This window comes from Dysidea avara, chromosome 8 (genome assembly GCF_963678975.1).
Source record: "Dysidea avara chromosome 8, odDysAvar1.4, whole genome shotgun sequence".
Lineage (NCBI taxonomy): Eukaryota > Metazoa > Porifera > Demospongiae > Dictyoceratida > Dysideidae > Dysidea > Dysidea avara.
The window spans coordinates 29,784,740-29,797,433 of NC_089279.1; the positions used below are offsets into that span (position 1 = coordinate 29,784,740).

At 34.5% G+C, this 12,694-nt stretch overlaps 1 protein-coding gene and 1 long non-coding RNA gene across 2 annotated transcripts; one reads left to right on the forward strand and one right to left on the reverse strand.

Annotated features, from left to right (window-relative positions):
* Positions 1 to 5,458: 5,458 nt before the first annotated feature.
* On the reverse strand, positions 5,459 to 7,868 carry LOC136264413 (uncharacterized). The gene is made up of 3 exons (XR_010705102.1): positions 7,136 to 7,868; positions 5,940 to 6,050; positions 5,459 to 5,827 (listed from the first exon to the last, which is right to left on the reverse strand). It is a non-coding gene; the product is annotated as an uncharacterized lncRNA (long non-coding RNA).
* Positions 7,869 to 8,992: 1,124 nt separating this feature from the next.
* Positions 8,993 to 9,790, forward strand: LOC136264925 (uncharacterized). The gene is made up of 4 exons (XM_066059691.1): positions 8,993 to 9,140; positions 9,234 to 9,296; positions 9,427 to 9,582; positions 9,641 to 9,790. The coding sequence occupies exons 1-4, from the start codon at positions 8,994 to 8,996 to the stop codon at positions 9,788 to 9,790; spliced, it is 516 nt and encodes a 171-aa protein (XP_065915763.1). The 5' UTR covers position 8,993.
* The last annotated feature ends 2,904 nt before the right edge of the window (positions 9,791 to 12,694 follow it).

A 12,694-nucleotide genomic window follows, 5' to 3' on the forward strand; every position in this document is an offset into this window, starting at 1 on the left:
AAAAGAGTATTCTATCTGCACTACATACATCCTAAAATGCAGTTGCAAGAATCAACTACCCTATTGAAGATCACAGATCACAGCTGTTGTGGCTCTCCTGGCACATGCCTAGACTACATGTTGCTGGGGATCAAGTCACCACTGGGTCTGGGATTTTTTCCTGCATTCTTCAACATCTCAGTAACATGTTTCTGACTCCCTGTATTCACAGGCTTTAGCCTTATCAAAGGTCACTAGTGGGATAGCATTTAGTTTGCAGAAATGTCGGTACGAGGCTGTAAATAAGGCTAAAAAAATTCAGTGTCTTTGCTGCAGCCCCTCCCATTTTGTAAATTGTGTGCTTTGTAAGGGGAATCCCTAAAAGGTATTGGTGCATGTTTTGTTCAGCCAAGTAGCTATATACACCAACGAAATTATCTTGTTATTGTTGATGGAAATATTCCTCCTGAGTCCTGACTTAAGTTGGAATCGAGTGGTTAATTCATGGAATTGAATTAACAAATTCATTTTCCCAGAAGGAATTAGTATTTAGCAACAGAGGATGTGGATACTAAAATGGTGGAATTAATAATTTTAAAAACATAAACTGATGTTTACATTGCTGTTTAGAAATTCCCCTTCTTGTAACATGACTGGAATACAACCAATCATGGTTCCCATGTACTAGATCCCAAATTTCAACATAGTTCTGATCATGTTGCAAAATGCACAGTTGAAAGAGCATAAAAGAACTGCAGATACTTGAAAATTTCAGTTGAGAGCGAATCAGAGTTGAGACCAAAAAGATCTGTTATCAAAGCGAAGAGACCTGAAAATGATTAGGATCAATATCATTATAGGATTTGTAGCTTTGGTGCTTGTGATGGGAGGTCAAGCAGTTCCTGTTAACAGTGATTCAACTGAACAGAAAACAACAATTCCCACCTCTGACATCAGTGGACTACGTGAAAATGCAAAATTGCAGATTTTCAAAATACTGCAACAAATTACACGTCTGCAGTTGGCTAAAGTACGTAGGTAGCTACATACATCTATGTACAAACACTAGTTATAGTTTAAGGTAATACTATGACAATTATCATTGCTTTGTATTGTTTTATAGAATGAAACATATGACATATTTCACCAAATCTGCTACGAACGCTACAACACAATGTGTGAAGTTGTAAGTTGAGAATCTCTTGTACATAGATAACATACACAGTCACAGACATGCATGGATACACACACACACACGTACACAAACAAGATACACAATAATGTTACTGTTCTCTTACACTTGTAGGATATCAATACCATCAGGGATGATGTCACATCACTAACACAACTACTCCCTGTTATTCAACATCTTGCTAACAATGAGACTGATGAATATATCATTACTAAATACAGTGAAATGATCAAATTCATGGAGAGCAGTGTTTCAGCCCTTAACAATCTGGTAAGTTCAACACAGAGACACACTAAAAATATTGATCACACTTCTCCACACACTCTAGATTAGAGCATTGGACAGTAAGGATACTGTACCAGCAGCTACAGAAAATCAACGATATGAAAATCTCGATAAATTTGTGAAGCTGAGTATGCTCAAGTTGCAAGTGGAATTGACCTTCAGAGATCTTGAACATCTCCCAGTCAACTAACAGTCTTGTAGAATATAACTGGCATCTTAGTAATATGTATTAAAATTTAACTTGTTATAATTAGTATACGACATAATAATTTTTTCTGTGTAGCTATACTTTTCGCACTTGTATCACTTATTAATTAAAAGCAGTTTATTTTAATCGATACTTGTTTGAGAAGAGGGCTATAGGTTGAATGTTGTGGAGATAGTATCACTGTTGTATGGTATTGCCCATTTGCTTTACCAGTTGACAGTTACAATTTACATGTATGCAGGAGGACAGTATCTTTTGCAAGTATCATTGATACTGTGAATTTTTTTATCATGGCTATCATCCAGTTAAGGACAAAATTACTCATGAAAACTATAGCATTATACAGTGTACCAGTCTGTTTTATATGTAGCTATACAAGAGGTCTACATGTAGTCTGATATATTTTGGGATTGTTTGCAAATCAGCAAAAAATAATTTAAATTAGGTAACATTGCTCAACCGCAAAAATTTTTCTCCCTTGAAATATTTAGGCTATATACGGCACACAATGGAAGGATAGAATCTACTACAACTACTGTGAAGATCTTCCTGCTAAGGACAAATAATGAAATTGCCATGGAGCAAACAAGCAGTGTTACTTATATACCATATACTAGTCTCAAAGGATCAACAGAACTACATAACAAATCGTTGAAACTATAGAGGATTTTCCCTCACTAATAGGGATACTACCAATACGTTTTAGAGGTATATTCTTTCACAGAATATACAAATGACAAAAGGGGAGGGGCTGTACAGTGGGGACACTCCTTCTTTGGTAGGGAAAACCAGATCAGTTTTAGGGGATTCCCTATACAACTGACCTTCATAAGTTACAGTTCAGACACAACAATTTTTGAAGTTCCCAAATGACCAACACTGTAGTATGTTCTACAAAGCAAGCAATGACAGATGTTACCTGCTGTATCTCTTAGTACAACTGTATAATGTATGTATTGCAGACTATTATAGAGACCATTGTGAATAGGAGCATTGTCATCTTTTATGTACTACATGTTTATAGACTAGTCAAGGCTGGGTATGTAATACTCGCTAACAATGAGTTTTCTATTGGGTTCTGTGAATTGCAATAAAATTAAAAAGCTGACAACACTGAATGAATGATTATATGTATTAACAATCTGGACTTTAATTCTCTACAGCTTTATCTTGTTTCTTACATGATTTACATACCACTACTGCTTTACACATATGGTAATGGACTATGGACTAACAACGATCAATTGAGATACACACCCCATATATGTAAACAATACTACAACCACATCCCAATATTATTCTTGCATAATCAAAACAATGAGTAGTACATCACCAAAGTGCCATCTTCATGAAGAGTATACAGGCTCTAAACATAATCTACATATATACTGTAGTTATGGAACGCCAATGTGAACAAAAATCCATTATACATATCACACACTATTCAATTCACCAGTGCTTCATTTTCACTTCTTCTTTCAATGTATTATATTACTAAGGGAATTAGTTTGATGCGATATATAGAGCTACATACTCAGAGCTACATCTTTTAGAGCTACATTTGTAGAATTATTGTGCTGCTAAGCACTGCGCAATCTTCAAAAATTATTAAGGTTCCTATACTAGTATCAGAATGATGTGATAAAATTGTTGGTGATTTTAATACCGGATTTGAGGGTAACTTGATACTAACCACAAACCACAATTTATACAACCAACAAGTTGTTCCTCACAACTCAACTACATAGAGGATAATTAAATCACTTAAATGCTGCACTATTTTTTATAAGTGTGTCTTGTTAGGTGTTGCAACTATATACTACTTGCTTTACAGACCATCTATGGTTTCAAGTGGTCAATTTTGACAAAACAGATATAAACCTGCAATATGTGTAATTCTACAATTCAAATCTGCACATTAGTTAAGCTGCAATGGGCTTTAACTATTTGTTAGTCATTCCGGAATTTATGTAAATACACAAAAGCTAATTCTCTTTCCCAGAAGGAATAAATATTTAGCAAGAGAGGATGTTAGTTGACATTGTGGTAGGAATTAAATTGTTTACATTGACCTTTAGAAAAATTCCCCTTCCTGTGAAATGTAACTTATTAACTTCCCCATATCATTATAGACCAGATCCCAAATTCTAATATAGTTCTGACCATATTACAAAATATGCTGTTGAAATAGTATAAAAGCTTAAGATTTCTTAACTTGTTAGTTAAAAGCAAAATCAGCGACAAGAATATCTAGCTTAAAAAATTTGTTATCAATTTCTACTGTAATATCACTATGGAGATTCAGAAAATGATGATTGTTTTAGTAGTAGTAGCAGCAGTTATATTGGATACACAAGCAGCTCCAACTGTCTCTACAGATGAACTTCAAAGATTACGATTGATTGCAGAAACACAAGTTCTCAGTTCACTCCAAGAAATCATAGCTCTAGAGAAATACACAGTGAGTACACATCTATACACTAACAATATGTAGTAATAGCTTAAATGAAGTATGATTGTCTAATTAGCTATTGTTTTATTAATAGAATGAAAAATATGACTCGCCTAATGAAGATTGCTATGTACGCTTTGAGCCAACCAATAATGCTGTGAGTTGTTAGATATTGACAGATACACACACTATACTATATGTGCACGTACACACGTACAGTGTACACAATGTTAGTTACTATTCTCTTACGCTTGTAGGATATCAATACCATTAGGGATGACGTCACATCACTAACACAACTACTCCCTGTTATTCAACATCTTGCTGACAAGGAGACTGATGAATATACAATCACCAAATACAATGAAATTATCAAGTTCATTCAGACTAGTATTACAGCCCTTAACAACCTGGTAAGTTCAACACCTGGACACACTAATACATACTTGTCATCACGCTTCTCCACACATTTTAGATTAGAGCTTCAGGCAGCACAGATACTGCACTAGCAGCTACAACAGATAACCAACAATGTGAAGAACATGACAATGTAGTGAAAATGAGCTCCCTCAAGTTACAAATGCAATTGACTTTCCAAGATCTTCAACTTCTCCAGATCAACTAACAGTCTCGTACAATGACATTTTAGAAATCAACAAAATAATACGGATTTTATTTCATATACAATTTTCGGCAATCATATCACTTATAAGTTCATGTCAATCTATTTTGTATTCATCTCATTTTTTAATTCATTTTAACAAATCATTTCATCAAATGTATATATGAAATGTGACAGATGAAACAAGTAAGGATTAAGGACACCTTATGACCAACCAAAGTGATCAGTTTACTTGCTAAGATAATTTTGGAACATTACCAAGTCTCCAGATTATGCAGGTGTCCTCATCCTGATTAACAGGATCCACTGTAGTTAGTCTAACCACAAACTCACAATGTGTACCACAGCTGTTCATTAGGTAATTAAAACACACACACACTAAAGAAGAAACACAGGGAAATGGCTTAGAATTGCAACAGCAAAATAATGTACCTGCTATCATTGTTTACTTATATTGTTAAAACAAGTTACCGTATAGTCTAAATATTTCGAGGAGCAAATTTTTTGAGGTTAAACAATGTTGCTAAAAATAAATTTTTCGTGGATTTGCAAACACTCCCAAAATGTATTAGATTATATGGAGGTCTAAATATTTCAAGGATAAATTTTTGCTGTAACCCTTAAAATTGCAAAATCAGCAAAAATTGCACCTCCCTCGAAATATTTAGGTTATATGGTAGTTCATTGCTTGGTTTTAAACTTGACATATCAAAAAAAAAAATAACAGTACGTGTATTCACACTTTAAGCACCATGTAAACTACATCAGCAAGCATAAAGTTTACATACTCTTGTTGACAAAAGGAAATGTTTAATATATTATAGCCTTTGAGGATGCAAATATGACTGGTATTGCTTTAAACATAATGAGGAAATGTTGCAACCAATTTGTGTTTGTCAATAATAATTGTTAGCAACCAACTAAAGATATAAATATAACAGTTAATCTTGGTAGCAAATTAAAATAATACACTTTACAGTTAATGTCCACCAAGCTGTTGTCCAGCTCCCCAATTGTGCCTGTTGTCATCTCCGGGACGTCGGCTGTGGAGCTGACACTCCTCCACGATGGCTTGGAAAATATTTATATCTAGAATATTAGAATAATACTTTATACACAGCATACCACAAAACAGTTGATATTGCTAAGCACAAATGTGTGACATATGATGCATGTGAGTATTTTCTAAGTTTGTTCTTACAATATTTCAGGAGTGTGTAACAGTTCCCTTCCTCCATACTCCTCAGGGTAACGATACTTCAGGAAATAGTAGAGATGCCCCACTAATATGCCAATCAGCTCGTTCACTCCACTGTGAACATGAAAACAGAAAATTACAGGACATCCTAAACTGCACACGATCACTGCATACATAAACATTTAAGTAGGTCCCACAAATTAGCAAATTTCATTGTCACAAATTTTTGCATCAAGGATACCTCTGAATGAAAATTGATGTATGTATGACTTATACATGGTGGAAGGATCAGTTCTTTAATTATATATGATAGAAACAAAGGGATGATTGTTATTCATGCAGAACTACATTCACTTGTGAAGCTGATTAGTACAGAACACAGAATAACAAGTAATAAGGACAAAAGTCTTAGCCAAAAAAGCTTGCAAAAAAAAAACTTATACGTATGACTTTTAAAAACTAATTTAAAACTGGTGTTTCCATTGTAAAGATGCAGATATTAGTACCTAGTGTGACAGCCCCTTCGCAAAAGTAAGGGTCTAGTAAAACAAAAATACCACATCACTTCAAAAGGAATTCAATTAGACATTGTATGTAACTGCTGGTTACGTCAGCTGATACCTTTACTTTTTGCAAAGGGGTGGGTAGTACCAGACTAGTAAGTCCTATGGATGAAATTCTCAGCAAAAAACAAAAGCTTTCATGTGTTGAAAATTCAAACATCTGCTTGTAACCAAATAGACCCTTAACAAATAATTAAAATAACAACAATTCCCCATACAAACAAATCAAGGTACTTATCCTCCTCGTAGGATGAAATTCAATCCAGCAAACACCCATGGTAAATACATTGCCTGAAATAGTAACCCGACATGTTAAGACAGTCTTATTAACCAGTGCAATGTTTGTATTTGGCCATTGAAATTATATTTTTGAATCATACGCCTATACACAATCTATGTAAATTTTATACAGAGTAATTCTTACAATATCTCTATCCCAAACACCAACCTGATTGTATTCTTATTGGAGAAATATCTTGATTTTAGAGATACAAACAAATGTATAGTTGTATGCAAATGGGACACCAAATTATTTTACACAAGTATCTGATAATCAAGACGTTCCCCTTTAGGGGTTCAAGTACAGCACAACAATGTAATTATTACACAATCTTACAATACAACATTTTGTAGTACCTTAAATCTCATTCCAAACCAGAATGACACAATGACATCAGCATTAAGTTGACACCACACATACATGACACTCAAAATCAGCTACTCCATCAACAACTACACAGACAAAATTGAAAAATAAATTCCCCTTCACTGGTTAGGGAAACACCTAGACAATAAGATCTCCTTTAGGGATTTTTCTTTGCAAAGAAAGAGAGGCGGGGCTCAGCATTGGGACACTCCTCTACTGGCAGGGAAAACCTGGGACACTGGAACCTGTCCTAATGGGTTTCCCCTTATATACACCCAACCTCCACATGTATCTCTATTATCAGCAAAAATGCATACGTCAAAACTACTTGGGTCCCATGTGACAAAGCAAAGACATTCTTCTGGAGGAGTGCACATAACATAATTTTCAGTTCTATTAATGAAAAAGAAGCACATGATATGTGTGAAGATGTTAGTATGACATACTTTATGAACAAGAGACTAGAAGTTGTACCAGAATCTTACAATTTCTTACACATACACATGACTACCTAATTTTGAACTAACATTTTAAAGACGGAACACTTTGTCCTATATAGATTTGCTTTGGTACTTTTGTAGTAAATATGAATGATTTAAAATAATGCATGTCTTCATATCAGTGTTTGCACGGCCATATATGTAGTAAGTAGCCATAACTTATTTCAATGTAACATCACTTATCAGCTATCTCATAAACAAGACCACCTCATTGTAGTGACCGTATCTAGCAGATCCCAAACATAACAATTGACTCACACAAGTGTATATACACACATAAATGACATTTTTTTTGCAATTGTAAAAATGACTTTTGGTATATAGAAGAAAATTTATCATCCCTGCTCGGTCATTAGTGAATTACTTTTATATATTTATACTTTGGAACCAAGAACAAGCGTCACTGGAATTAGCAAGGTGTCCAAATTTCAAGCATTGTATTGATGTCTTTGTCATTATGTTAAAATTTATACTCTCATGCTAACAAAAAGAGTATTCTATCTGCACTACATACATCCTAAAATGCAGTTGCAAGAATCAACTACCCTATTGAAGATCACAGATCACAGCTGTTGTGGCTCTTCTGGCACATGCCTAGACTACATGTTGCTGGGGATCAAGTCACCACTGGGTCTGGGAATTTTTCCTGCATTCTTCAACATCTCAGTAACATGTTTCTGACTCCCTGTATTCACAGGCTTTAGCCTTATCAAAGGTCCCTAGTGGGATAGCATTTAGTTTGCAGAAATGTCGGTACGAGGCTGTAAATAAGGCTAAAAAAATTCAGTGTCTTTGCTGCAGCCCCTCCCATTTTGTAAATTGTGTGCTTTGTAAGGGGAATCCCTAAAAGGTATTGGTGCATGTTTTGTTCAGCCAAGTAGCTATATACACCAACGAAATTATCTTGTTATTGTTGATGGAAATATTCCTCCTGAGTCCTGACTTAAGTTGGAATCGAGTGGTTAATTCATGGAATTGAATTAACAAATTCATTTTCCCAGAAGGAATTAGTATTTAGCAACAGAGGATGTGGATACTAAAATGGTGGAATTAATAATTTTAAAAACATAAACTGATGTTTACATTGCTGTTTAGAAATTCCCCTTCTTGTAACATGACTGGAATACAACCAATCATGGTTCCCATGTACTAGATCCCAAATTTCAACATAGTTCTGATCATGTTGCAAAATGCACAGTTGAAAGAGCATAAAAGAACTGCAGATACTTGAAAATTTCAGTTGAGAGCGAATCAGAGTTGAGACCAAAAAGATCTGTTATCAAAGAGAAGAGACCTGAAAATGATTAGGATCAATATCATTATAGGATTTGTAGCTTTGGTGCTTGTGATGGGAGGTCAAGCAGTTCCTGTTAACAGTGATTCAACTGAACAGAAAACAACAATTCCCACCTCTGACATCAGTGGACTACGTGAAAATGCAAAATTGCAGATTTTCAAAATACTGCAACAAATTACACGTCTGCAGTTGGCTAAAGTACGTAGGTAGCTACACACATCTATGTACAAACACTAGTTATAGTCTAAGGTAATACTATGACAATTATCATTGCTTTGTATTGTTTTATAGAATGAAACATATGACATATTTCACCAAATCTGCTACGAACGCTACAACACAATGTGTGAAGTTGTAAGTTGAGAATCTCTTGTACATAGATAACATACACAGTCACAGACATGCATGGATACACACACACACACACACACACACGTACACAAACAAGATACACAATAATGTTACTGTTCTCTTACACTTGTAGGATATCAATACCATCAGGGATGATGTCACATCACTAACACAACTACTCCCTGTTATTCAACATCTTGCTAACAATGAGACTGATGAATATATCATTACTAAATACAGTGAAATGATCAAATTCATGGAGAGCAGTATTTCAGCCCTTAACAATCTGGTAAGTTCAACACAGAGACACACTAAAAATATTGATCACACTTCTCCGCACACTCTAGATTAGAGCGTTGGACAGTAAGGATACTGTACCAGCAGCTACAACAGAAAATCAAAGATATGAAAGCCTTGATAAGTTTGTGAAGCTGAGTATGCTCAAGTTGCAAGTGGAATTGACCTTCAGAGATCTTGAACATCTTCCGGTCAACTAACAGTCTTGTAGAATATAACTGGCATCTTAGTAATATGTATTAAAATTTAACTTAATTAGTATACAACATAATAATTTTTTCTGTGTACGTAGCTACACTTTTGGCACTTGTATCACTTATTAATTAAAAGCAGTTTATTTTAATTGATACTTGTTTGAGAAGAGGGCTATAGGTTGAATGTTGTGGAGATAGTATCACTGTTGCATGGTATTGCCCATTTGCTTTACCAGCTGCAGTTGACAGTTACAATTTACTTGTATGCAGGAGGACAGTATCTTTTGCAAGTATGATTGATACTGTGAATTTTTTTATCATGGCTATCATCCAGTTAAGGACAAAATTACTCATGAAAACTTTAACATTATACAGTGTACCAGTCTGTTTTATATGTAGCTATACAAGAGGTCTACATGTAGTCTGATATATTTTGGGATTGTTTGCAAATCAGCAAAAAATAATTTAAATTAGGTGACATTGCTCAACCGCAAAAATTTTTCCCCCTTGAAATATTTAGGCTATATACGGCACACAATGGAAGGATAGAATCTACTGCAACTACTGTGAAGATCTTCCTGCTAAGGACAAATCATGAAATTGTCATGTAGCAAACAAGCAGTGTTACTTATATACCATATACTAGTCTCAAAGGATCAACAGAACTACATAACAAATCGTTGAAACTATAGAGGATTTTCCCTCACTAATAGGGATACTACCAATATGCTTTAGAGGTATATTCTTTCACAGAATATACAAATGACAAAAAGGGAGGGGGCTGTACAGTGGGGGCACTCCTTCTTTGGTAGGGAAAACCAGATCAGTTTTAGGGGATTCCCTATACAACTGACCTTCATAAGTTACAGTTCAGACACAACAATTTTTGAAGTTCCCAAATGACCAACACTGTAGTATGTTCTACAAAGTGAGCAATGACAGATGTTACCTGCCGTATCTCTTAGTACAACTGTACAATGTATGTATTGCAGACTATTATAGAGACCGTTGTGGGTAGGAGCATTGTCATCTTGTATGTACTGCATGTTTATAGACTAGTCAAGGCTGGGTATGTAATACTCACTAATAATGAGTTTGCTATTGGGTTTTGTGAATCGCAATAAAATTAAAAAGCTGACAACACTGAATGAATTATATGACTATTGTATTAACAATCTGGACTTTAATTCTCTGCAGCTTTATCTTGTTTCTTACATGATTTACATACCACTACTGCTTTACACATATGGTAATGGACTAACAATGATCAATTGAGATACACACCCCATATATGTAAACAATACTACAACCACATCCCAATATTATTCTTGCATAATCAAAACAATGAGTAATACATCGACAAGGTGCCATCTTCATGAAGAATATACAGGCTCCAAACATAATCTACATATATACTGTTATGGAATGCCAATGTGAACAAAAATCCATTATACATATCACACACTGTTCAATTCACCAGTGCTTCATTTTCACTTCTTCTTTCAATGTATTATATTACTAAGGGAATATTATTTTGATGTGATATATAGAGCTACATCTTTTAGAGCTACATTTGTAGAATTATTGTGCTGCTAAGCACTGCGCAATCTTCAAAAATTATTAAAGTTTCTATACTAGTATCAGAATGATGTGATAAAATTGTTGGTGATTTTAATACCGGATTTGAGGGTAACTTGATACTAACCACAAACCACAATTTATACAACCAACAAGTTGTTCCTCACAACTCAACTACATAGAGGATAATTAAATCACTTAAATGCTGCACTATTTTTTATAAGTGTGTCTTGTTAGGTGTTGCAACTATATACTACTTGCTTTACAGACCATCTATGGTTTCAAGTGGTCAATTTTGACAAAACAGATATAAACCTGCAATATGTGTAATACTACAATTCAAATCTGCACATTAGTTAAGCTGCAATGGGCTTTAACTATTTGTTAGTCATTCCGGAATTTATGTAAATACACAAAAGCTAATTCTCTTTCCCAGAAGGAATAAATATTTAGCAAGAGAGGATGTTAGTTGACATTGTGGTAGGAATTAAATTGTTTACATTGACCTTTAGAAAAATTCCCCTTCCTGTGAAATGTAACTTATTAACTTCCCCACATCATTATAGACCAGATCCCAAATTCTAATATAGTTCTGACCATATTACAAAATACGCTGTTGAAATAGTATAAAAGCTTAAGATTTCTTAACTTGTTAGTTAAAAGCAAAATCAGCGACAAGAATATCTAGCTTAAAAAATTTGTTATCAATTTCTACTGTAATATCACTATGGAGATTCAGAAAATGATGATTGTTTTAGTAGTAGTAGCAGCAGTTATATTGGATACACAAGCAGCTCCAACTGTCTCTACAGATGAACTTCAAAGATTACGTTTAATTGCAGAAACACAAGTTCTCAGTTCACTTCAAGAAATCATAGCTCTAGAGAAATACACAGTGAGTACACATCTATACACTAACAATATGTAGTAATAGCTTAAATGAAGTATGATTATCTAATTATCTATTGTTTTATTAATAGAATGAAAAATATGATTCGCCTAATGAAGATTGCTATGTACGTTTTGAGCCAACCAATAATGCTGTGAGTTGTTAGATATTGACAGATACACACACTATACTATATGTGCACGTACACACATACGGTGTACACAACAAGGTTACTATTCTCTTACACTTGTAGGATATCAATACCATTAGGGATGATGTCACATCACTAACACAACTGCTCCCTGTTATTCAACAACTTGCTGACAAGGAGACTGATGAATATACCATCACCAAATACAATGAAATTATCAAGTTCATGAAGACTAGTATTACAGCCTTTAACAACCTGGTAAGTTCAACACCTGTACACACTAATACATACT